At 37.3% G+C, this 27,712-nt stretch overlaps 1 protein-coding gene across 3 annotated transcripts in view; it reads left to right on the top strand.

Moving 5' to 3' along the window:
• The window catches only part of NVL (nuclear VCP like), a 43,378-nt gene that overhangs the window by 6,998 nt on the left and 8,668 nt on the right, over positions 1 to 27,712 (top strand). For all 3 annotated transcript variants that reach the window (XM_035556956.2, XM_035556966.2, XM_035556983.2), the window contains exons 10-20: positions 1,457 to 1,558; positions 3,540 to 3,657; positions 4,106 to 4,250; positions 6,077 to 6,347; positions 8,438 to 8,656; positions 9,330 to 9,434; positions 10,210 to 10,272; positions 12,283 to 12,402; positions 15,669 to 15,768; positions 23,472 to 23,578; positions 26,830 to 26,906. In XM_035556956.2, the coding sequence (XP_035412849.1) occupies positions 1,457 to 1,558; positions 3,540 to 3,657; positions 4,106 to 4,250; positions 6,077 to 6,347; positions 8,438 to 8,656; positions 9,330 to 9,434; positions 10,210 to 10,272; positions 12,283 to 12,402; positions 15,669 to 15,768; positions 23,472 to 23,578; positions 26,830 to 26,906 (1,427 nt within the window). The remainder of the gene's footprint in view (positions 1 to 1,456; positions 1,559 to 3,539; positions 3,658 to 4,105; positions 4,251 to 6,076; positions 6,348 to 8,437; positions 8,657 to 9,329; positions 9,435 to 10,209; positions 10,273 to 12,282; positions 12,403 to 15,668; positions 15,769 to 23,471; positions 23,579 to 26,829; positions 26,907 to 27,712) is intronic.

Raw genomic sequence — 27,712 nt, forward strand, 5'->3', positions numbered from 1 at the left:
CTGAATCTGTACTTGATAGAACCTCATATGAAGAAGGGATGTAGTGACAGGGTTTTATGTTTGACTTCGCTGTGTTGAGGCATTCGCAGGACTGCAATATAGGCATAGGTAGTGAAAAGGCTGTAAGTGGAATATACTTCTGGTTAAAATTACCATAACATTTTAAGTCTGGTCTCTACCATCTTTTATGAGTTATTACATTAATTCTATTGGGTGACATCCCAATTTACTATTTACTAAAATAGTAAGTTCTGAAATCCAGAACTGGATGTTGTCAAGCTGATGATTCAAGAGCATGTGACAGTATTGGCGTAAAACTTGGTGAGTGGTGAAGCTGCTGTACTGCTCTGTGCCTGTCATGGATATAAATCTTGGGGCTATTTGGGGCTATTCGGTGTTAACCAAGGCTGTATTTTTTTCATGGTGTATTTAATGTTCTTTTTTTCTTAAATTTCCTGGATTATTACCTTAGATTTAGGTACTTACATATAAAACTACAAATGTTTGTAGTGCATCTTTAACCTTTGAACACACTGATGTCTATTACTTCGATGTTGGTTAGGCCTTCTATCATTATATTTCAAATGCTTTGATTGGAAAGGTTTGCTTATTTTCCTTTTTAATACCTTGCTGTGAAATTATGCCAATTGAATGAATTTGTGTTATAGAATACTTCAGTGAGCATTTGTGTCCTGGTAGGTATCTGGGGGAAGGAACACGACAAGTAAAAAATATTCAAGGATGAGATAAATGTAATGAATACTTCTTAAATCATTTTGTTAGGAAAGATACTGCTATATTAATTTCCATAACTGTGTATAGTGTTGTTTAGGGCAAAATATCTCCTCAAGGCCCTATGCAGGGCCCCTGGCAGCTGTGGCAAGCCTGAATTTTTCTTATATGTAGCTCAAAGAGCTTGAAATAGGCACTAATGTGAGAGTTAGTCTATAAATGTTGCAGGTTTATTTATTTATTTTTAGTAGGAGAAAACCTTGAATGTGACTTTTGCAAGTATTTTATTGCAAGTATTTTATCCTGCTCATACACTTCTAGAGTAAGGCAAAGGGAACGAAACCTGGTGGGAACTCATCCATACTGATAAGCAATGTTTTGTTATAGATGGAAATAGACAATTTTCTCAAAGGAGACGAAGCATGAAATATATGTGTTGTGAAGTAGTACTTCAAGGACTTAAGGACTAAGGTGCAAAACTATCTCTAACTGAATCAAGGAAACCTGCCCTTTGTATTCACTTCTGTTCATTTGGCAAAATGTCTTGGACCTGTTGTTAAAAGGAGGATACTACTCGTCTTTTTTTTAAGATAACTTTCAGATTTACTCTTGATTACAAAATCTTCAGGTATAAAAGATATTATACTGGAAAATATTTGTCCTCTAGGACAGCCAGCATTCCTAATCTGTGGCTATATCATACAACGTTCCTTGTCTCTTTCAGGAACTTGAGCTCCCGATGTTGAAAGTGGCAGCAACAGAAATGGTGTCTGGAGTGTCAGGAGAATCTGAGCAGAAACTGAGAGAACTGTTCGAGCAGGCTGTGGTGAGACACCCATGAGAAATAATGCTGAATTGTTTGTCCTTTTCTTTGTAAAGACTCAACCTTCGTTGATGTGGTTTGAATTTGAGTGAATTATTAGTGACTGAATCTTTATATTGCTGCACACAAGTCATAGTGTCTCCCTTGCTGTGACCAGAATTCCATTGTACTAAATGTCATGCCATCACAGAACACAAAGATTGCTGTTCTAAAATCTTGACCAAAGTTCATCATATCAAAGTAATGGGAGCAACATAAATTATTTACCTACTTGGAGCTGCTTGGAATGATTTATAAAAATTAAAAAAGGTGTAAGGGCAGTTTACTGTGCCTTTTTGTTGTTATGTTTGTCTGGTTTTGTATTTGAGTTAAGACTTTGGGCCTTTAGGCATAAAGAAAGAAATTGGAACAAATATCAAAGAGTAAGAGTAAAGTCTTGTTCCAATGTCAAAAGCCATTTGAAGTCTTGCTTTGTCTTAATATCAGCATTAAAAACACAGGAGAACTAAGCTGCTACTTGACAGACATTCAGATTGATAGTGACTAGCCACTCTTGTAATAAGATATTGATGCAACTTTCAGACTTGTTAAGAAGCAAAGAAAAGCAGACAGGTTAAGGTAATTTTAATTGAAATGAATGCAGATTTTCTTTTTGTTAATGGGGTTAATTTTTTGTTTCATGAGGACGGTTTTCTGTTTCTGATCTCTGAGAATATTCTGGTTTTCCAACTTTACTTCTTCATTCTATCCTCCCCCACAACTGTATGTTGATGTTTAAAGTACGTATGAAAGAATGCTAGACAGGGCAAAATAATTAATTTTGAAGCTGTTAGATTATTATGTTTCGGGTTTCTACTACATTTTAATTTTTTAGAAAGCCTTGATAAGATGTTGTGTTGAAGAAAATTAAATAAGTAAGTATTTAGATTTAAATACCTTTTGTATGTATGGTGGTTGCTACAAAAGTTATTTTTGAATAAATATGTTGTATGAAATACATTTTAAAAAATGAAAACTGTTGCCTTTGTTATAGTCCCTTGCATTTAAGTGGCCTTTCCACTTGTTTTTTGTACTAAATTTTTGTGCGGGAGAAAAAAAGGACAGTTCAACCATACCTTATGCACGTACTGTGGAATCTTCATGGTTTAGTTGTATTTTGTTCCTCCATCAGGTGAAGGAAAAACTGAATGACAACTAGATGGCGCAGTTGGTGCCTGATAAAATGGCTGGGATTTAAAAAGCTATATTTTTGTCTGGGAGTTTAGACTTTTTTTTGATGATGATTCTAGTGTTTTCCTTAAGTATTCCTCTGCATCACAAGTACTTTTTTGATGGTATTAATAATCTTATGTCAGTTAAACGCTATTCTGTTAGTTACACTAATTATTATTTTATGTTAGCGTTGGCTTTTTATCAATGTGAAGTGCTTGGAATGTTAGAACACTTGATAGTGTTGCTCACTGCTGATTTTTACTCTTTGAACATGGTTCATCTCTGCGGTAATCTTGAAGTTGACAGACTTCAAGTTTTCGTGACCACCTGCAGCTCTTTGTTTCATCATGAGTGTCATTAATGCTAGCTCTTGAAGTTCCACAGATCTAATATTAAAAAACGGATACACAAAAGAGACCTTTTTTGTCTGATTTTATTTTTTGGACTTAAGCAAGTAAGCAGTGACAACAGAATAATAATAATAATGGAAAACATGAAGGAACGCAGAGATATATTTAATTTTTAATCAGTATATAGGGACATTTTGAATCCCTTTGCCTTAGTTATTTCACAGCCTCAGTTCAGCAGTTTCATAATCTGACAGCTCTCCAGATAGTAAATAACAACAAAATTATTCTGGGAGAGGTTGATTGTTCAGTGCATGCAGAAGTCTCAGAGTAACAGTTATAAAACAAAATCTGAAAAATGATTTCCCTCTCGTGATACAATATGTCAGCGTAATTTGGTAATTATTAATATTTCTTGTTCCTAGTCCAATGCACCGTGTATCCTTTTCATTGATGAGATTGATGCGATCACTCCAAAAAGAGAAGTTGCATCGAAGGACATGGAGCGGAGAATTGTTGCCCAGCTCCTAACTTGTATGGACGGTCAGTTTCAGGAACTTCTGTACTAAGCTAAACTTTCTAGTTATCAGTCTCATTATGTTCTTTCATTCCATAGTGACTCCTAATTACTTTCGTGGAGATAGCAGTAATCGTTTTTCATGTTTTGGCACAGTTTACCTCTATGGGGTAGGAGGGGAAAGCTTCTAATAAATTTGAGTGGATATTATTACATTTTCACAGCCTCTCTGTTGTGTAAATAAACTTTAACGGAAAATACATCAAATATTATTTGAAATGCATATTTCTGCTTGAAATATATCTATCCTAGGTAGTAGAAATAAGGATGAGCATCAGCTTAGTGTGCCTGTTGGTTATTTTGTCTGTGCTGTTCTGAATATTACCGTGTGCTACCAGAAACACAGTAGCATAGATATCAGAATAAAGTTGAGAAGGTGATCATGGGCTTAACTTTCTTCCTTCCTTCCTTTAGACTTGAATAATTTGGCTGCCACTGCCCAGGTCCTTGTTATTGGAGCAACTAACAGACCTGATTCTTTGGACCCTGCACTGAGGCGAGCTGGGAGATTTGATCGAGAAATTTGTTTAGGGATACCAGATGAAGCAGCAAGAGAAAAGTATGTGTTATAAAGTTTAACGTTCTTTATTATTTAAAAAAAATGTATATTAACAACTTAAGGAAAAGTACTTTATTGTGTTTAATCCTTTTTGTGCCTGCACACACATACATATCAGCGCACATTGAAAATTGTAGAAGAAATTAAGTGTGCATCTACTCTTTGTCTTAGTAGCTGTGCGTACATATGGAGGTGACCGTCCTCATCAATTATCAGACCAATGTTTGCTCTGGTCCACCTTTTCCTATTAACGTACTTTAAAAAGCCTTTTTTGTTGTCCCCCACACTGCTGGCCAGCTTCAACTCTAATTGAGCCTTGGCCACACGAATTCTCTCCCTGCAAAGCAAGCAGCATCCCTGTAGTCCTCCCATGTCACCCAACCTTGCTTCCACCTATCGCCACTTTGCCCACAAGACCCTCTCTGTTCACAAGCAACAGGTCTAGGAAGGCACCTTTCCTAGCTGGCTCTCTTAGTACCTGTACCAGGAAGTTATCATCAAGGTGCCTCAGTAACCACCTGGACCTGTTTGTCTCAGCTAGATGAAATCCCCAGTTGACATCTGGCAGGTTGAAGTCCCCCGTAAGGACAAGGGCAACTGATCTAGAAGTCTTCTCTCAGTTCCTTAAAGAATAATTCGTGTCGTCATCCTGGCTGGGTGGTCTATAGTAGACTACATTTTCTTTAGCTACATTCCCTTTATTTTCTTTTCCCTTGATCCTTACCCAGAGGCTCTCAACTGCATTGTTGCTGACTGCAAGCTCCATGCAGTCCATTGCCTTTGTTACATAGAGCCTGTCCCTTCTGAACAGCCTGTAACTGTCCATTGCAACACACCAGTCACACGCCTCTTCCCACCAGGTTTTGCTTATGCCAACGATGTTGTAGCTCTTCAACTGGGCCAAGACTTCTAGTTCCTCTTGCTTGTTTCTCATGCTGTATGCATTTGTGTAGAAATATTTCAGATGTGCTTCATTGAACCCAGCCCCTCATGGGGCGGACTGAAAGGTCTTGCTTGCTGGCTTGCAGTCTCTCAATTTTTGGTGTGCAGTCCCATAGCTTATTGCTGGCAGGCCTGTTTTTGTCCCTTTCCCTGTTCAAATTTAGTTTAAAGTCTGGTTAACTCCTGAGCAAAAATCCTTTCCCCCCTCTGAGAAAGGTGCTTCCCAACAGGAACCATTAGGCCTGGTGTCATGTAAACCATCCCATGATCAAGAAACCCAAAATTACGTTGGTGGCACCAGGCTTAGAGCCATGTGTTGATCTGCTGGGTCTGCCTGTTCCATTCTGTATTGATCCCCACTACTGGAGGAAAGGATGAGAGTTCCTCACACAGTCTGATTTCGTCTGCTTCTCACAGAATAGTTTGTTGTAGATGATTTTCAATAAATAAAGCAATGGGATGGAACAGACAGAATACAGAGTAAGGTTGTGTAGCAATACAAGGCAGCTAAATATCTCAATGGATAACCTGTGCATGTCCGTGATAGACTCTGACATCTAGTCTGTCAATTTTGAATCATAAACTAGCGTTTAAAGAATCCATAATGTTTAAAGTCACTAAAACTAGCTTTTCACCACTCAAATGACATTACATGGTTGATACTGTTGTTTTTCATTTAAGCGCTGAAAGGAAATACATAGCATAGTTTTGTAGATTTCAGTTTAGTAACTTTATAGATGAGCATAAACTGTTCCCACTGTACTACTTCAGTTCATGTGAGTTGAAAGAGCCCTTAAATAAATGCTGTTCGTCTTTGTATGAAAGTAAGAAAAGGCCACAGTTGCATCTTTGTTTCACTGTTCTTTTTTTCCCTTCTTCATCAGAATTCTTCAGACACTGTGTCGAAAACTTAAGCTCCCAGAGTCCTTTGACTTCCTTCATTTAGCCCGTCTGACTCCAGGTTATGTAGGTGCTGACCTGATGGCACTTTGTCGTGAGGCAGCTATATGCACAGTGAACAGGGTCCTGATAAAATCTGGGAAGTGGCAAAAGAACTACGTACAGGCAAGAGGAAACACAGCTGAAGAAAGCGTGGGAATAGGAACAGAAATCCAGGTGGAACAGGATGCCAAACAGCTACAGCTTCCTTCTAAGGTATTTGTTCTTTGAAGTGTTTACCTCTAACGTCTTAAGAATGAACTATTTTAGAACTGTGAAAGTCTTTGCTCATAAATCCTTAAACGTGTATGACCCGTGAAATGTTAAATTTAGCTATAGATCTATCAGCTCTGAAGCCAGAAATTTCATTCGTAATGACCCAATTAGTGGCTCTGAACAACAGGCTCCCCAAAACTAGGCCTTCTAAAAATGATGTTAATGTTTTACGCAAGGTGTGTGGTTTTGTAATTTTTTTTTAATTTTTTTTACCAAGCTGTTTGCTGTGCCCTCAGTGAAATAGCTGTCACGATGCCTCAGTTTCTTTGCTGACCTGGTATACTTACAGCTAGCCAAAGTCTAGAAATTTTTATGCTGTCTACATTTTCCCTCCAGCTACACGTTTACATGAATTAAATTGCGTGCAGTAGTACCTATAGCAAGTTTGAGGAAGAGGTATTTAAGAACTATCCAAAAGAAAAGTTGGATTAGCAGATGAAACTTGAGCTGCAGAGAAAGTATCTATTAACATGCAGCACAGCTGGAAATCTTGCCAAAAAAAAATATTGTTTGCAATGCCAGAATTATTCTATGCCACACGTGACATGCTGTTGTCAGTGAACCATAATGTCTTTATATAGAGATTTCTGGATCTACTGTTCAAAATTTTGAGTTTTTATGTGCATATTCCTTGCTTGTGTGTTGTTATATGTTGAACTCTTAAAGGTTTGTCTGAAGAAGTAAAAGAAAGAGTTTTTAAATGCACGATGTAATTGGATTCTGTTTCTAGAAGGACTGTCAAAGAAAACTGTTAATGTAATTAACAAAAAAAACAGTGTAAAAACCTTTAGCAAGACTTTTTATTAGAGTAATGTGGTCATACTGCATACCTCCCAGTGTCTCCAGGGGCCTGAAGTAGCCAAAAGAAAAGGGGGAGGGACAGGTAGTTGCAGTTTTAAAAACATCACCCTGATCAAAGGAGTTACTAAGGATAAGGAAGTCTAATTGTAACAGAGACATATTTTGATAGCTGGCAGGAGGTTGACATTGTCTAATACAGGGTATTGTCATTAAAACAGTGATATTATATTTATCATAGAAAAATAAACTTACAAAAACCTTTAAAAATAATTCACACAATTCAATAAACAAACCCAGTGGTCTTGGCTATTTCACAGTTTCTCGTAATACTTCTGTTAGGAAGAAGAGGGAGGGCTTAAAGAGGGAATACTGTGCGCTGTAAACACTTGTACCTCAACACTTCATTGTGCTCAGCTACGTTGTGGGCTATCTTAGTTGCATCCAATATAAAATGCTATATCCCATATTTTGCTGTAGGGAAAACGTGGCAACTAAAAAGATTTTTGCAACTTTTTATTTCCTTTATCTTAATGAAAATCCTGGAGTGGTTTTACTTGAGGTGCAATATCGCATTGCTTTAATAATGCCTTTCCATATTACAACTGGGTTATATTTATGTCGTGAAGATATAAAGTTCTTTGATCAAGTATTTTCTCAGATAGTTTTTCCCCAACAAGGATCCAATTTTCAGTAATTGGAACATACCTGTCTGTCCCCACGCTTCTTGGCAGGCTGTACTTTGCAAGATGGAAAAATTTGAAAAGCATTTTGCTGTATCTGTATTGTGTTTTCCCAGACTTTATAAGGGCCTGGTTACAAAACCAGGTCTAATTAGCTTGAGGAAGTAAGTTGATGACTTGAAATCAGATTATTTAAATAAACACTTGTGACTGAAAAGTGTATGTTAAGAGTTTTAAAGGTTTATATGTAATCGAATATTCCACAAATTGGTAAGGTTTTGCTGTTTAGCAGAGTTATTTGCTTTCTCCTGAGAGCCATTTCATACTAAAATCAGAATAAATGGTAAACTTATTTAGTCCTTTCCTGGAGCATTTTCATTAATGTTAGTTTTTAATGGTATCTTACACATTCTGTGTGTATTATACATAATAATTTCTTTTGTAGTAATTAATATTATACTTGCAGAAAGTATTGCTCTGAAAAAGCCCTAAAAAATTCTTAAAATATTACTTGCATAATCTTTTCTCTGCTATTCAATATACCCTCAGGTTGAATTACAGAGACTTTTGGATTTGCTGAAGAAGCAAGACCCTTTGCCTGAGGAGCAGCTGCAGAAGCTGTGCATTGAGATGAATGATTTTATTGTTGCATTGTCATCAGTGCAACCCTCTGCCAAGAGAGAAGGCTTTGTCACAATTCCTGATGTAACATGGGCAGATATTGGAGCCCTGGAAGATGTTCGGGAGGAGCTGACTATGGCAATATTGGTATTTGTTAACATTACTTTCAAAGGTTTTTTCACACCTCCCCCTATGCAGAAAATAAAAATATCTCGGTTTCTTTGTTCATATTTATTTAAGGTATAGCGTGCTGCCCATGAGTTCTAGCATGCTACAAAACAGAAATTTTGCAACATCTTCATTTAAAATAGACTTCTGTAACCTGCTTTCAAATTTATTACAAGTCTAGTGCATGTATTAAACATGCATTAAAACATGTATTAAACATTTGTTGTATTCAAGGTTTCATTTTTCAATATGTTCATTATTGCTAAATCTTAAGTATTCTAAATGTTTTGTACCAATAACCCTAGTTAGACAATTGCTACATGAAGAATTTGACACTGCTTAGCTGGACAGTTAGCAGCCTCACTGCTGGTCAGACCAGTACTTAACACTAACACCTTAAGGTGAGAACTTGGATAGATAAAGTCTTTGTCTCTGAATAATGATGCTTCTCCCATTTTGGAGGGATTTAGAAGATAAGAGGGATTTGGAGGGATTTTACAAGATAAGATGCTGACTGACTGTTTATTCATTTAGCCTGTAAAGAGTTGGAATAAAGAACTTACTTTAAACAAATTTTCATTAATCTCTAACTGAAATCAAAAGTTTAATGTTAGCCTTCTGTCACAGATAATTATGATAATTTCTTGTATAGGCACCTGTGCGGAACCCAGAGCAGTTTAAAGCTCTGGGCCTGACTACTCCAGCTGGTGTTCTGCTTGCAGGGCCTCCTGGGTGTGGCAAAACGCTATTGGCTAAGGTAATAAATTTTTCTAAACATGTTTAAAAACTACTGGAGAATCTTGTTGAAGTGGATGTTTTTGTGGGAATGATTGAGTCTGGATGATACTGTCCGATGCAGGACTTCTGCAGTTCTCAGCAGAAAATTAAATTTGAGCCTCCCTGCTGAAGTTGATATTCTTGTATAGAGTTACAATTTTGCTTAAATGAGGAAAAAATATTGTAAAACTTGAAATATTAAATTAATTAAGAAAGTAATAGCAAAGGAAGGAAGAAACAATTTTGTAGATATGTATTTCTATAGAATACTTCACTGTAACTAATGTAGTTGGAAGTAGTCTGCACTTTGTGTTTTTATTTCTTGTATTTATCTTACTGTAAATAATTCTCCTTGAGCATTTCAGTTCTTACAGCCTCCCCTTGTAAATATGGATGTAAATCATGCAGGTTTCCAGATTGCTGCTTGTCTTTATTTTCAAATGTTATGTATGTAGTTGAATTTCTTTTTAACTCTCGTTGATCACTGAGAATTATTCAGCTAGTATGTGATAAAAAAATAAATAAAATCCCACACTGCCTCATTAAAGAGAGAACACCTTGCTAAATCCTTCAACTTCTCCCACTCTTAACTGCATATAGCAATACTTTGTACTTTTGTACTGTTTTCTGTGTTTTACACAGTTGACAACTATGCTCCTTCTCTCCTTTTTTTTTTTTAATAGCTCCATGGACAGGACCAAAGAATACATGAAAAAATGCTTTTCTCTGTGTACATCTCTTTCTCTTTTTGACAGGCTGTGGCAAATGAGTCTGGACTGAACTTCATATCTGTGAAAGGTCCCGAACTGCTAAATATGGTACGCACTGATCACTGTGCTTTTTTTATTTATAGAATGCTTGTTGAAAGCCTGGGGCAAACAAAATTCCTAATAATTACACAACTGATACTGGTGCAACAGAAGTTGTCTTGTTTACCCCACTGCTTAAAATTTTTAGCAGTGAAAATCTTCGCATGAAAGGGAAAAAGCTAACTGGGTAGTTTAAGTATATCTTGGTTTAAATTACCTGTCTAGTGAGATACTAGGCATACTTTACTAGGGTAAAGTAGGATTTCTAAATGATCAGCTGCAGACGTTGTTGCTCTTATGGAGATCAGGAAAAAGAAAAAAAAAGTTGTATCAACACTGAGAAGCATTGGTGGTCAGTAACTGCAAATTAGCAGCTTTCAATAATCAAAATTGTCAGTTTTCAAGTTTGGAAATGTGTTTGGTCAGTCACTTTAGCTTCTTACTAGAAAACTGAAACCTTGGAGAGCAATTATTTTTGTTAATCAGAGTAACTTGTAAAGATTGTAAGTGTTAACAGATAAAAGTGCTGTAGTCTCAGTTTTTGAAGCACTGGGCTTAGAACTGTTGTAATGTATATTCAGTGTTTTCTAGAGTTAAGGGAATGTGTTGAACTGAACAAGATGCAGCTCATATCTCAGAAGACTGTGGCATTTACCTGCTTATCAGTGATAAGGAAACTAAAAATAAAATATTAGATTTGATTATTCTTTTCCCAAACTTTTTTGTGTACTTCAGATACTGATATCAGGCAGGAAATAGGACTGTTCATTAATTAATCCTCTTTAATACCTTTATTGATGACTTGGATGAGGGAATTGAGTGCACCCTCATTAAATTTGCAGACGACACCAAGTTGAGGGGAAGTGTCGATCTGCCGGAGGGTAGGAAGGCCCTGCAGAGGGACCTGGACAGGTTGGGTCGATGGGCAGAGGCCAATGGGATGAGGTTCAACATGGCCAAGTGCCGGGTCCTGCACTTTGGTCACACCAACCCCATGCAGCGCTACAGGCTTGGGGCAGAGTGGCTGGAAAGCTGTGCAGAGGAAAAAGATCTGGGGGTGCTGGTTGATGCTCACCTGAACATGAGCTGGCAGTGTGCCCAGGTGGCCCAGAAGGCCAACGGCATCCTGGCTTGTGTCAGGAATGGTGCAGCCAGCAGGGCCAGGGAGGTGATCGTCCCCCTGTACTCTGCTCTGGTGAGGCCGCACCTCGAGTGCTGTGTTCAGTTCTGGGCCCCTCACTACAAGAAGGACATCGAGGCCCTGGAGTATGTCTAGAGAAGGGCTATGAAGCTGGTGAGGGGCCTGGGAGGTTCAGGTTGGAAATTATGAGAAATTTCTTCTCAGGAGTAATCAGGCATTGGAACAGGTTGCCAAGGGAGGTGGTGGCATCACCGTCCCCGGGGGTGTTTGAGAAATGGTTGGACGTGGTGCTTAGGGACATGGTTTGATGGGTGACATTGGTGGTAGGGGGATGGTTAGACTGGATGATCCTGGAGGTCTTTTCCAACCTTAATGACTCTGTGATTCTATAAGTGAAAATATAAGATTCTATAAATGGGGTTGCAAAGTGAGGTTCTGGCTTATATTTCAGTTCCTTATCTCCCAATTACCCCATCTTCAGGCAATTACTTAATGAGCTTCAGATATTTATTGTATTCAAATTGCTCACTGGAGTTTTTTAAACAGTTAAGAATAACAAGGTCCTTAGTGAAGATTATATTTGTTAATTCTCATCATCAAAACGATAACAAGTCAGATTTATTCCCCAGAAAGTAGGAATTCTCTTAAACTCTGTGTATACTGGGAACTGTCAAAAGTGAGCTAATGACAACATTCATGTTCACATGTAAATCTAGTACAATAAGGAAATAGATACAGCGGAGTTGAGTGAAGTAATTCAGTTAGCAGGTTGTCCTTCTCCCTTGGAAAGCATCTTAAATTGTGTTTAAAACTGTTTTTTTTCCTAGTAAAATCTTCATGTCTTACATTGTTTCACTGTGTTTTGTCATTTGTTTTAGTATGTTGGTGAAAGTGAACGTGCTGTACGTCAGGTATTCCAGCGTGCCAGGAATTCAGCCCCTTGTGTTATATTTTTTGATGAAGTTGATGCTTTGTGCCCTCGGAGATCTGACCGTGAAGTAAGTCTCAAAATATTTCCATAAATAAATACTTAGTTACAGTTTTTGTGGCATTGTGCTAGCAACAGAAATATTTTATAAAGCTTAATACTTCTGTTAGTATCTGTATGTATATATTAAAAAAAATACGTAGAGAATGTGGCTATTCACCAACTTGACTGTGTAAAGCCACAGGAAAAGATGAAGGAGTGCAGTTTAATACCATGATTAATTTCTGGCCAAATCCTGACACCTGTATGCAACTGTAATGCTTACAAGTGTGTACTGGTTTGAACAATATGAACTGGGTCATGAAAATATTTGAGACAGGAGCTGGTCTGGAATGCATTAGACTTCAGAACTATTCCACCCATTAAATTTTCTGTCTCGATTTTTGCTTTGGAATAGTTATTACATACATCTAGAATTAACTTCTGCTTTTGGAAGCATTTCTAGTGCAAACTGTTAGTGTGTTAAATGGAAAGCTGCTTTTTCTGCAGAGGAAATGCGTCTGTTTTTATGATATTGTACTGGTACATGTAGGTTGATGGCTGAGAGATGCTTGTTTCAATATATAAGCTGCATACAGTTCTGTTCAGATACTGACATCAATGACTTTAACAGAAGGACTGTATTTCAAATCTGTAGGAAAGAGAAAGTTTGATTAATCCTTTTAATCTATTTAAACTTTTTAAATCTGATTACTTAGGCACCACAGTAGGCATAGGTGATAGCCAAGGAGTGGAACAAGTGTGCTTTGGCTTTGCTGTGTTTCCTTTCTGTGGCAGCAGCAGGCAGCAACTAGTTGCGTGTACAGCTCACAGAATCACAGTGGCTGAGGTTGGAAGGGACCTCTGAAGATCATCTAGTCCAACCCCTCTGCTGATCAGGATCACCTAGAGCACATTGCGTAGGATGGCATCCAGGCAGGTTTTGAATATCTCCAGATATGGAGACTCCACAACATCTCTTGGCAACCTGTTCCTGTGCTCTCTCACCCTCACAGTAAAGAAATGCACTCTCATATTCAGCCAGAACTTTCTGTGTTTCAGTTTGTGCCCGGTGCCTCTCTTCCTGTTGCTGAGCACAACTGAAAAGAGACCGGCTCTTGACACCCTCCCTGCAGATATTTATACACATCGATGAGGTCTCCCCTCAGTCTTCTCTTTTCCAGGCTAAACAGGCCCAGTTCTCTCAGCCTGTCCTCGTACGACAGGTGCTCCAGTCCTCTGATCATCTTCGTTGCCCTCCTCTGGACTCGCTTCAGTAGCCCCATGTCCCTCTTGTACTGGGGAGCCCAGAACTGGACCCACTACTCCAGGTGTGGCTTCACCAGGGTTGAATAGATGGGGAGGATCACCTGCCTTGACCTCCTGGTAACACTCTTCCGAATGCACCCCAGGCTCTTCACAGTCTCCTTTAAACTGTTAAGAAAAGTTTCTTCACTGAGGGATGGTGGTCGGGCACTGGAACAGGTTACCCAGTGAAGTGGTCACGGCAGCAAGACTATTGGAGTTCAAGAAGTGTTTGGACAATGCTCACGGACAGATGGTTTGATTTTTGGGTGGTCCTGTGTGGAGCCAGGAGTTGGACTTGATAATCCTTGTGGGTCCCTTCTTGCTTATGATATTTTATGATTCTATTGTCTGGGCAGGAGACTTCTGACTGTATTCTTCATGCTGTAATACCAGTAACAATCCTTGGGAATCATAATTGAGATTCAGTATGTTTGGAGTTTCCACTGGCTTTTTGAAGCCTATGTTCATTTTCGCCACATATTCTTCTTATCTGTAGGCAAATGTATATTTTCATGTGTTTAAAATAATAATGCAACATATATATAATATATGGTATATATTATATGCAACATAGATTTATGCAGCATATAACATTTATTTTTGTATGTTTAAAATAATAGCACAACATTCTTCAAAATCATCAAGCAGTTTTGCTGTTTAATGAAAACTTGTTCCTTAGCACCTGTGTTTTTTCTCTCTGTCTCCCCAGATTTAGAATGAAATTCAGATTAATCTATTCAGTTTGGTTGTAGGATATCTGGGATTTTCGGTTATAGGCATCTTATAGGATCTCCAGGATCTTTGGTTATAGGCATGTGGGCTGGGGCATTCTCAAGTACAGGCTGGGCAGAAAATGGATTGAAAGCAGCCCTGATGAGAAGGACCTGGTGGTGATGATTGATGAGAAGCTCGACATGAGCTGGCAATGGGAGCTCGCAGCCCAGAAAGCCAACCGTATCCTGGGCTGCATCAAAAGAAGCATGGCCAGCAGGCCATGGGAGGGGATTCTCCCCCTCTACTCAGCTCTTGTGAAACAAAACCCCACCTGGAATATACTGTGTTCAGCTCTGGGGCCCCCAGCACAAGAAGGACATGGAAGTATTAGAAGGAGTCCAGAGGAGGGCCACAAAGATGATCAAGGAGCTGAAACATCTCTCCTACAAAGACAGGCTGGGAGAGTTGGAGCTGTTCAGCCTGGAGAAGAGAAGGCTACAGGAAGACCTTACAGCGGCCTTCCTGTACCCTAAAGGGAGCCTACAGGAAAGCTGGAGAGGGACTCTTTGTCAGGGAATTTAGTGATAACACATGGGGGAATGGCTTTAAATTAAAAAAGGGTAGATTTAGATTAGATATTAGGAAGAAATTCTTCACTCAGAGCGTGGTGAGACACTGGCACAGGCTGCCCAGAGACGTTGTGGATGCCCCATCCCTGGAAGTGTTCAAGGCCAGGTTGGATGGGGCTTTGAGCAACCTGGTCTAGTGGGGTTGGAATTAGATGATCTTTAAGGTTCCTTCTAACCCAAACCATTCTATGGCTCTATGATCTCATTGCTACGGAGTTAGCATTTGACTACGAGTCATTCCTTTCCAGTGAGCTTAGTTGCAGAAACTGCTGTTTCAGAAGTTTAAATATTTATAGAACATTTTTTTTCCAAGCCTGAATATTGGGAACTTTTGGGCCTTTTTGTTGAGGTAGGTGGGAGAATGATTAGTGTAGTTCTGTAGCTGTATTTAAGTGAGTTCTTCATTTTTAATGGGGAAGAAAAGGTTTGCCCAGTGTAATATGTGTGGCAAGCATATAGTTAGCATAAACTTGGGGTAGAAAAAGCTGAGAGTATGATAGTAGAAATTCAATATGCAACTATATTAAAGGTGCTTAAAAGTGGTTTTGAGTAGTATTTAAATGTGGGGAGCTAGTAAATCTTTTGTTTCTTTTATATGAAAATATTTACATTCTCAATTTTTTTTTTCAAATTTGTTCTTTTAAAGTCAGGAGCCAGTGTTCGAGTAGTTAACCAGTTACTCACAGAGATGGATGGTCTTGAGAATCGTCAGCAGGTTTTCATTATGGCTGCCACAAACAGGCCAGGTAAGCACCCAAAAACATAAGGAAGAGAAACAACAAATGAAACATTATTAATTCTGTTGTCATGAAATCACGTGTTCTTACATGTTTAAATTCATTAATTAACCTTGTTCTGTACTTAAAATTACAATACTTCAAATTTGAACCTCTTCTTACCAATATGTTTAGTCTGTTCTGCATTCTTGCGAATGACAGCATGAGATAAAGCAACATCTTTAAAACATGTCTTAATTAGAACCTGATACCACTTCTGTAACATACTTAGAAAGACCTGTGACTTAATTGAACTTTGGAATATCTCCATGGAACATAAAAGATTGATGGCTTCTCAATTTTTGGTAGCTTTTTTTGGTAGCTTTTGCAATTCCTGTAGCATCTTTAATTAATAAGCTAAACATGGAGATCTACTTCACAGACATTGTGTGTTTTATAGCCAACTTGGTACCTCTTTTCGTATTACAGAGAAGTCCCTTGTTTTATCCATAGCAAGAAATTTGTTTATTCCTGAATTGGAACTCCATCTAGATGCCAAGAATTATGAGTAAAGAAACTTGTTGTTACTAAAAAAAAACATGCCTGAAGATGTTGCATTTCCTCAATTATTAACGTTGTTCTGAATATTGCAACTGAAATGAAATACATGGTTAATAGTCTATCGTAGTAAAAACGTACTGGTTGGAGGTAGCAGAATTTTGGAATGAGTATTTGTGTATTTGGTAAATTACCCATAACAACAGGACAAAGTTCATTGTTTCATATACCCATGTGTTACATAAGGACGAACCGTAGAATTCTGATAAAAAATACTTAGCAAGGAAAAATAGTAGCATAGCTACTTTGGATGTAAATTTGAAGACGAAGAAGTTAAAATGCTTGAAGTGCTTGGGTCCTATAGATTATGGAAAATTTGGTATGAAATTACTTAGAATAGACAGTTGTGTGGTGGTTTTGTATTTTCCAGCAGTCAGAAATTCAAAGATTTTGAGGTAAATCTTTCTGTCTCAAATTCTTTTCACCAGGATAGACTATCAAGCTACCTACATGGTGAAGTATGAACAGTAGATACTTAATCTGTCTTTGCCTATGGAAATTCTTTGATTTAGAGCAGTAAGTTTTCCTGGCATGAGCATGATGATTCTGAACTACCTAATCCCATGTTGAAAAAGAATGAAGGTTGTGTAATATGGGAAATCTATATACAGATACTGTTGAAAGTACCAAGGGTGCTGGTAGTAGTGTCATCATGGTTCCTTAGAAAAGGGATCTCTCACTAAATGAGTTATATTAGTGCAATCATTTGTATTAAGCAGGTTGATTTATTAGTTAGTTTCTTGAGGGCTTCATTAGAAGTAGGTATCTAATTGCTGATTGCAGTCAACTTGTAATGATCTCTAACTGGTAACTTGGGCCGAGAATTCCAACCTCTGTAGTTGAGGAAGCATCCGATTTGACTTCCTGCAGTGCCATCCCAGGTGTACCACAAGTGTAAATGAGGCAAATACTTTCAGGGATGTCATGTGGCACTGCTCTGAGCTAATGACTCCTCTCATAGAGACACAATGTTCCTTCTGCATCCTTTAACACCCACATGGTCTGACTGTGCTGTTATCTGGGATAGACTAGTCTTTTATGACTGAAGATTGTGAAGAACAGACAGATTTCAAAGCAGTTTAGTAGATTTATAAGGGCCAGTTCAGAGTGCATGCCATTCAGATGTTAATTGTAATATATGAAAATTTGTGTCACAGGTTTTTATTAATTCTCAGCTTTGCTTGTTTAGATTTACACTAACTCTGTACATGCTTGCGGGTCTTATTTTCATGCATATATGAAGTATACATCTATGCAATTGTAAATCTGTGACTTTATAAGCCTCACATGGGATGCAGTTTTGCCTTTGTATTGACATATATTACCTTTGTATATTGGTATGTATAATCTCTGGATTTTTTTTTTTTTTTTTAATTTTTAGTTAGAAGTTACTGTTGACTTGTTCAGACTTATTGTATTACTGTACTGGAATAGTTAAAATTGCAAAATATTCCTGAGAAACGAAGGTTGAAATAAGGGAAGGCTGGAGATTTTTAAGGCGTGAACTAAGCAGTGTATTACTAGCAAATGACCTTGATGTAAAAGTGAATATGAAGTAAAAATGCCTTGCATAAAGAAAATCCTAAGGCAAGAATAGCAAATATAATCATCAAATTGAAGGGAATAAATGTATCTGCAAAATTTGTAAATGGAAATGAATTACATAAAGGAGTTTGCCAATGTAATAAATCATTTATGAACAGCAAAGCTTGGGACATCCATCTTTTCCTAGAGGATGCAGTTATTTATGTGTTTTAGATAGGATGGATCTCTTACTTGAGAAGGATATCAGTTGTGTATATGAATAACACTTTGGATACGTTTAGACTACAGACTTCTGCTGTGATACCTGGATTTGTCAGTGTGAAGAAATATAGCTTCCAGTTGATGCAGCTTTTACCAGAACATTTTTTACTATCATTGCGGCTAAACCATGGAAACTCACTTTTTTACTTGTGTAGTTTATTTAACAATTATTGAGCTTAGGAATAGGCAGTGTTCACCAAATGAAGTTTTGATAATATCATCTGTTCACTTAATAGGAGGACAATGCTGGTAGTAACAGTGAAGTCCATGCTCTTACTGCCCTAAGACCTAAATGTCCAAGCAGAGACCTGAAGGGGAACGATAGTTTACCTTGGCAAATGCAGTTAAATGACTCCTACAAACAATACAAGTTGTAGTGCTTGAAAAGCTTTTTCTTTGTAAGTCTGACATTTGGATGAAAGAGTTTCTTGACATAGCTAGGTTGAATAGAAATGGTGGGTATTTGTACAGTAGAAATCTAAATAATTTGTCCCCACAGAGCTTCCCGAATTCTCCCACTAGGTCCGTATTATGAAGTATGAGGTATCATCTTTTTTTTAATCCATGTTAATGTAATTTAATGGGATACAAAACAGCTTTGCAATTTGCTTCTTCTTTAAAATGGTTCCTTGCATGGTAGCTTTTATACTTTATTGATGTAACTGTTCATAACAACTGTGTATGCTGTCAGCATTGTAGTTTCAGAGACAGTGGTACCAAAAGATGAGTCTTACCTCACAGTAATATTGTTATCATGAACAATAGTAACAGGGTAGTAGTGGCTCAGTCAGTTTTAGCATCAACATATGTTCCTAGCACAGTTGTTCTAGTGAGGCAACTCCTGTGACAAGGAGTCCATCGCATAATGGTGGTGTTTTTTATGACCCATGGCTCAAGACTGACAAAAAAAAAACCTGTTTTTTTTGGTAGCTTTTAAGGACCTGGACTGTCTGATTCCCATTTTGTCAAAAGGGCATGCACCACACATTGGTTCTTTTTCTTTATCACACACAGTTTGCAAGTGGTAGTTCTTATTCTGGGGTTGCTGAAATAAACCTTTAATCAGTGCTTAAAAGAAGAACATTTGAATGTTTTTTGCACTTTCAAAGTGACTTTGAAAGTCCTTTGAAAATCTGTCTTGACTACTGTAAATTAGTAGGGATGCAGTATTATTCCCAACTCAATCTCTTTGCACCTAAATGCAGAACACTGTCAAACTTTGCCTGAGAGGAGAAAATATTTAAAGCCTTCAACGTCATTAAAAAGAGAGAGAGAAAGAGGCAGAAATGACATGTCCTGTTAGAAACTTTCTGGGTCAGAATAAGTGTATTACTTTTTAGTCTACTTCCTTCCTCAAATCCGAGACTAAACACTTAGAAAAACATAAAGCACTACAGTTAAGTAAGGTCTGTAATTTCCCACAATTTTTTAGATACAAGTGTGAGTTGCAGTACTGGATACTGCTGCTTTCTCCTCTTTTCTTACTTCTTCAGGCCTTGAATGTTTATAGACTCTTTAGAGAAATGCTGGCCAAGGCATCAGCAGTAGTTACCATGGAATCCAAGGAACTGTATTTAACCTGAGAAAACACAAGTAATCAGTGCAGCACAACAAACTGATACTGATTTAAGCTCAGTGTAATTGCAGTGATGTCTTCAGTTATATCCATGGTCGTTTCTCTAGCTTTTTTCAAATTAATTCTTGTAAAATTCCCCTTCTGCTGTTATCTTAAAACATGGTCCCAGTTTCAGTGAGTTCTGTTTCGTTTAGCAGATTTATGTTAGTTTTGTAGAGCTGTTCATCTGAACCACAAAAGCATAATTAAATATTAAAGCATAATAAAATATTAGTCTTTACTTGCTATGACAATAGTTTTGATTTTTTTGTTTTGCTTTTACTTGTTCATAAATGTTGCTGAGTTAAAGGCAATATAAGATCTAAAAAACTACTTAATATGTGATACAGGGAACAGTTTCTTTTATAATAGTTTTAATTCACACAAATTGTGTTGTATATCTTCCACAGGCTTTGGTAACGTAGACCAAAGATGCTGGGAGCATCTTTGTAGAGTTTCTGAAACCCTTTTAGAGCTTCTGAGCTTACATTCCAGAACATTGTATACTTTGAATATAATTTAAAATGCTGTAGTGAATATAGGAGAAGCTTGATGGACTCAACACAGTAGTCTTTTTTGCTGCGATGTGAAAAAATTTCCTTAACTTTGTTGACTTGTGTATAATTAAGATAAGGCATGAATTATCAACTGGAAATGAGTGTGAGATTAATAGATTTTATTATAGGACAACATAATGTCACATTATAGGCCTCCACGCAAAGTAATTTTCAATAGAGTTTAGTGAAGAAGGTAATGTTTTGCAGTAGTTTGGAGAGCAATGCAGTAATCTGAAATACGACATGATTTTCTGGAGGCTAGTGCCAGTTCTAACCTGCAAAAACAAAGCAAGGGATGGATGTACTCTAAATGTCTCCTTATGCCACTTTGCCAGCTTACATGCAAAAAGGATACTACTGTCTTCCAGTGGCATAGCCAACATAATTGACTGCATTAGGAAACCAAGACAGAAAGTTACTAACTAAACATTTCTCTTAATAAAAATGCGGCAGTTGTTCCTCCCTGAGACAGCTGCTTGGAAAAGAAGTATTGTGTGCCATCGATTTTCCATGATTTCCTTTCAGACTTGAAAGATAATATTTTTCACTTTTCAACTTGGAAGATAATAATACGCTTTGAAACAGGTCTCTAAAATAATTATCTTAATTTAATTAAAACATTAAATCTAAAGTTGAATCTATGCTGTCTAGGTAAGTTTCCAGATATTAAATATGGAGAGAACATTATAATTTATCAGGATGGAATGCTATGAAATTCCTAAAAAGGCAGCATTACTTATTTGTTTAAACAAATATGAAATGCATCTAATGAGAGAGTTTGACCAAAGAGGAAGAAGGAATGTCTGTGTTATATGGTTTTAATTTTTCAAGTTTTGCAGAGAACTTCAGTCCCAGAAGCTTGAGGAAAGGCTCAGGTCTGAACCCATAGAGTGACGTGAATTTACTCATAAGAAAATGGGAAGTGTAGATCTGTGTTTTGAATTGCAGAATGGACTTCACTGTGTAAACCTCCATTACTGTGGCTTATTGAGTTAGCGTGAGTTGTAGCTCTTTGAATGCAGGCCATGTTTACATACAGATGGATGAATGTATCTTTAGACTGGATCACTAACTTAAAATTGTTGGACAGAGTGGCAAGTGCTATTTTCTCAGCATGTAAAATGGAAATGATATTTTCCATATTAAAATCATTAAGAGCTTTTGAATGGAACATTGAAGTGCATGGTGTTGTAATACAGTCCCTATTGAGAGTATTTGTTTTGATGGTTGTAATTGATCTGTTGTGCAAATTCTGTAATCTCATTTTAATGTGTGGCAAAACTTCCTTCCACAGAGATACAGAAACAGGAAAGTGCATTTGCGCTGAAAGCAAGATAACATAACAAATATAGCACTGTGCACAGTAGTACAGGAAAGATGTTCTTGTCTGGGCCTGCCACGGCAGGAGTTGTGTTTAACCCATGTTTCATCTGTCTGGATTAAATTAGTATATCATCTTAGAGGGTTTTTTGTTACTTTCCACCGTTCTTGTCACATTCTCAATAGCTGTTTTTGCCTACATAGATGTCTCTGGTCATGACTGCTGTATCTTGGGGGGAAAAAAAAAAGTTTTTTGCCCAAGAAAAAGGTAGTGGAGCAATTTTTAATGTATGCATTCATTCTATGTGTTGCCCTTTAAGCACAGGTGTCAGTATAATTTGAACAAAACTCTGTACATATTTAAAAAGGGAAGAAAGATCACATTGTGGTAGGGTCAGATGGCTGGAATTTCAATAGATTTAAGTAAATGTTCTTCTTTTCAGTTTAAAAAAAAAAAAAAGACAACTGTGCTTCCATGTGCATTGTTTTGGTTTTGTTTGCTTTTAAACATCCCTACAACAAGGATCAACAACTTAACCTTTACCAGTTCTTCTGCATTAAAATACATGAATGCATGTGGTTTGTTTATTAGCCACATTTTGTCAAGAGGATCTAATTCTAAGGGTGTTAACAGCTTCATTTGGACTCGTTGTAGTTTCTAGCTTAACACTTAGGTATAACTTTCAACCTTTACTTTTGGATAAGGTTTTTGCAATAGCTGCTGCCCAAGATATCTGTAGACCTTACAAACATCAAAAAAGTTTGTTATGTTAAAAATACAATTTTCTTTGTCTTCTGTGGGTGCTTCTGTGATTTCGCTGTTCATGTTACTGTAGTGTGTAGGATGTGGATTTTTAGAATCCCTTAGTGAAACAGATTAGGTTATACCATCGTAATTTTTGTAGATGGGGAAATCAAGAAGTTTAGTCATTTAGAAGCATCGTCCAGGCAGTTTGTGTTAAAACATGGACAGGAATGACAGCAATTTAGGTCATTCCCATGTTACATGCCCTATTTGTATCTCTTGTTGTACCAGTAGTCCATAGTATTTACATCCTTGTCTGCTGTTCATGGAAGTACTATATTGAAGCCTGTGGTGCTAAAAGGCTGCTTGAGATTTCTATTATGTTTGAGTTTTGAATGGTTTTTAGAGAACATTTGTGATGACTTCGGTTTCTTACTTCTTTGGATGTAATAAAATCTGGGGTCTGTCGCATTTCCTGGGGAACAAATCCTGTACTTTGCAGCTCTATTTTGTGTTTTCATGGTTATTCTGTATTACTATGTAGAAAATTAATATGTTGTAGAAATGCAAATGACAAGTAAAATTAAGTTTACGGGGGGGGTGCTTATGATTGGCCCTGTGTACTTCTGAATCTTAGTTTAACATGGTGGCCTTCAAGCAGATTTGCAGGGGTTAATATGGGTAGAGCTCTTTCCAACTCAACAAACTGGAAAGCATTTTTTTCACTGTTACACATTACCATGGAATTCCTCACTTGACTGTGCTAGGTATGATAGAAAAAAACGTTCTACTACTGTATTTGCAGAGACTTGTCTTCATTTGTGACCAGATGAAACTAGTATTTATGAGCCGTATTTGACCAGATGTGGCTTACCTGTACTGGGTAATAAAGGCTCCTACCTGGCAGAGATGAAACTATTTCAGTCAGCTATTTTAATGCTCAGAGCTGCACATTGCACCAATGCTTTTTTGAAGCTCTGTACAAGTACGCATATATTACTTCTCATATGTACACTTTCCTAAATGTATATATAATTTCTGGATAATTGTGTCGTTTTCTCCCTTCCCCAAGATATAATTGACCCAGCTATCCTGCGTCCTGGTAGACTGGATAAAACACTCTATGTGGGTTTGCCACCGCCTGAAGATCGACTTGCTATTCTGAAGACAATCACCAAAGTGAGTATTTGGAAACAAATCATTACCTTGAACCTTAGTGGAATGTTTTAATACAAATGAAGGTTCACAGAAGAATTGCAGTATTCTGTCTCATGAAACGTTTTTGAATATAACATAAAGTAAGAAAAATAAACTATCAGCCACATCTGCTGGTAAATTTGCTCTGAGACTGCAAAGGGTTGATAAATCTTGAGTAAGGCAACCTGTTAAGCATAGAAACTGCTGCCTTTATAGTCACAATTTGAAGAGATTTAATTAAAAGATTCCCATCTGTGTGAGTAATGGGCCTAGAAGTGTTTTGTAAGCTTTTTGAGAGGGGGAGGGGGTTTGCACACACTCAGTAATATGATTCACTAGCTCCAGCTGTATTTGCTCAACACTTAATTGTGACACTTGATAATGCCCTTTAGGACTAATGGGAAGCTTGTGATAGAGGTTGTTTATTTTGTTTTTAAAGGTAACTTGAAGCATTTTTTTAAAATTTGGGCTTGTATGATTGTCCTGACTTAAAATAAACAACCTCCATCTTCTGGAAGAAGTGGGTGGTAATGGTCAGTCATTAGACTTTATAAACAGAGTGGAAGGATTCTCTGATTACAAGAGTTGACACCTACTCTCTTCTCTTCTCTCTTTTTTTTTTATTTTTTATTTTTTTTTAAACATACAGTCGTTATGTCTCACTCTCCCTATTTTTTGCTGGAGAATCTTTGCAGATATGTAACTGTCTCAAGTTAGTATACCACTAACTTTAATTAGTGGTGTAGGAAAATAATGCAGCAAAGCTTGGTGCAAGACAGTATGGAAGGAGAAAGTGGTATTAAACAAAATTGATTTTGGGGACTCTCATACATACCACTTGTTCACACCCTCACAGCCCCATGTAGTCACCAAGATGCATGCATCCAAGTGGTAGGGACAGAATCACTTGTGCGCAGCATCGATGATAAGTAATTTTGGGTGTTGTGACCTTGCTTCATCTCTTGGCTTCCTCTTGACTGGCAAAATGGCAAACTGTTAGAGAAAAATGTTTTCTAGGTTCCCTTCAAGAATCAAAAATTCAGAATCTTGCTTACTTCAGCAGCAATAAATCTTGGGCGAGGTTGCTGCAAATTGTCTTTGTTCCCTCCTTCTGGATATTTTTAGGGATGTAGTCTGTCTTCCTGTTGGGATAACGCCAAGAGGAGTGGCATATGTGATGTGGTAACATTGTCATCATCCTGTTATCAGAGCACAGGTCTTCTGCTGACAAATCATCTCTGCTTGGGCCTTATCTGATTATGAGCCTCCTTGTTGTGATATATGCAACACACATTACTCAGTGTTTAGGAGCTTGATTCCTGTGGATCCTGTCTTTAGTTATCAATGCGTGTTATTTTTGGAATGCCAGACACTTCCATGCATATTTAATTCATACTAGTGTTAATATTTTGGCTACACATCTTTATAGTGAGTGAGGTATTCAGTTTTTATTTGGTTCTTTTTCTCAGCTCTTAATTTAGGCAACATGAAGATGATCAAAGTGCTGGAGTGCCTCTCCTACGAAGACAGGTTGAGAAAGTTGGGGTTATTTGGCCTAGAGAAGAGAAAGTTCCTGGGAGACCTTAAAGCAGCCCTCTAATACTTAAAGGGGGCCTACAGGAAAGCTGGGAAGGGACTCCTTATCAGTGAGTGTAGTGATAGGACATTGGGTAACAGTTTTAAGCTCAAAGAGGGGTAGATTTAGATAAGATATAAGGAAGAAATGCGATGGGATGCTAGGAAAACAGCATAGATGAGATGTAGACTGAAGTATTGTTTTGAAAGAGTTTTGTTTCAGTTAACTTGTACAAATTGGTCATTTTTGAATTGTATATTAATTATGCAAGAGAAGCATGTCTTCACATGCTTAAGTTATTAGTGTACTTACATTCCTGCAAGCTGTATCAGCTTCTCTGGTGCTCGTACCCAGAGCAGGCGGATCATTCCACTCATAAAATGCCCAACATATGTTTCTACTCAAAATAGTTGTTAAAATGTGTCTTGTTTAGCAGAGGTGTTTCATTGCCTTGCAGTCTTTTACAACAAATATTAAAATATCCCGTATGAAATTGTATGGAGCCTCCTTGTGTCCGTGTTAGAGTCTCGTCTCCTTTCAAGATGTTTCAAAATCAGGCTGTTCCTTTCTGTCTGTTTCTTCCCTTCCAAACTGGTGTTCTGCTCAAGGTTCATTCAGTATTGCTCCCTTACTCTGCCTAGGCCACCCTCCTTGATTATTCTACTGTCAGTTCAAGGGCTTTAACTTGCCAGTTGCTATACTTTTTATTTCTTTCCTGAAGGTATTACAGGTATGTGGTATTTTAGTTCACCTGAAGAAGTCAGAAAAGGAATATACGAATTTGTGCGTTTCTGTCAAACAAGTTAAGTTTCATGGCAGAAGTATATTAATCGTTATCAAAAAGTGTCTTTTCATACCTAAACTCAGGTATTGTTTGATACTAGAGACATCTTGAATCTCTATACAACCGTGATACTTACTATTTTACTGTTGTCTAAGGGCGACAACATAGGAAGATCTCCTTGCATACAGCATTCGAAATAATTATGTTGGCTAGTTTCAATTATAATTCATAATGTTGCTGAATATTTTTGTTGCTGGAGATGCAAAAATAATTACTTCTGGGGTCTTCGTGGGGAAATCAGTAGTAATATGTACGAGTAGTGTCAAAAAGTGTGTAGTTTGTAAAAACTAATGAAATCCAGAATGAAAAACTTCTAGCTTTGAAAAATGTATGTTTATCTAGATAGAACATAAAAGATATACAATTAATTAAGTCTTAAAGGTGATGAGGCAAGACCAAGTCTCCATGAGCTATTTGATTTCAATATGTAATAAAACTAGAGGAAGTTCAGCTAAACAATGCTGTTGATGTAACCAGTTACTTAGGTATGTCTGTGTATGGAAGTGTCAGCGCTACTATGCTGTGACAAGCTGGCCATCATTTTGTTAGAGGAAATTTAACCTGTAGGTGGGAAGTTTAAATTTAGCATGACTTATTTCATAATTAAATACTTTTAAGCCTGATCATCCTTCTTGCCAGTTTGAGATTAAAAATAATGCTTACATTTGTGGATAATTCAGCGAACTTGTCAGACCCCTTCATCCAGATTTGATGAAATCAATCACTTTGCAGATGGCATGTGTAAAAACAAATTATAAAAAAATAATAATAATAATATTTTATCTTCTCTTTTCATCATCTCAATTTATTTAGGACGGCACCCGGCCTCCACTAGATATGGATGTAAACCTTGAAGAAATTGCTTACAGTCAACATTGTGATTGTTATACGTGAGTAGTTTCTAGTTTTGACTTTAATATTGATGTGCAGTGATGCACGATAATTCATCAGGAGGATCTTGTAACTTTCAGGGTTTATAAGTCTTTTCTCTTAAACTATTTTTCATGCTTCAACTTGTGCTTTTTTCCAAGAGCTCAGTAGTAATATATGGACACTAAAAACTTTGTTATCTGGAATAGCCCTTTTTATCTTGCAAATACAGATCAGTAGAGGCTGCTTTTTCATCTTAGCTTTGCTTGTCTTATTTTATAATGCTTGCATAATCTGAGGATAAAAGAGCCCTCTTTAACTTGTTGATCCATGTACAATGATGATGAAAGCAAATAGGTTAAACGACCAGAACTAACTTGTTCTCTCAGCTGAAAGCAATGTGTTTGACACAGTAATAATGAGGGCCTATTCCAACTTGTGCTTTGTGAATACCAAGGTACGATTTTTTTAGGAAAGCTTGTTAGCCGTCTCTGCCAGAGTAACTTGCAAAGTAAGTGTTCTACAGTACTTCAGAAAGTTTTAATCTGTTAAATGATTTATTAATAGTTAATGATTTTCTGGAGGTCACAAAAGGTTTGACGTGCAGCTTGTCACAATATTGCTTTTTATTTTTCGAAATGGAGGCTACTATTAGTAGTGATTTTTCAGTTTGTCCATGTTTAGATCTAGGAAACAGGAGTGTTTGTTCTCTCCCCATCCTCGAGCAGCAGTGTGGGAAGTGTTTAAATACAGTAGTATTCCTAGCATCACCAATGAAGCACAGAAAGTGAACTGTGAACATTTTTCTTTGGTTCATCGACTTGCA

The sequence above is a fragment of the Cygnus atratus genome, chromosome 3, assembly GCF_013377495.2.
Source record: "Cygnus atratus isolate AKBS03 ecotype Queensland, Australia chromosome 3, CAtr_DNAZoo_HiC_assembly, whole genome shotgun sequence".
In the NCBI taxonomy this organism is placed as follows: domain Eukaryota; kingdom Metazoa; phylum Chordata; class Aves; order Anseriformes; family Anatidae; genus Cygnus; species Cygnus atratus.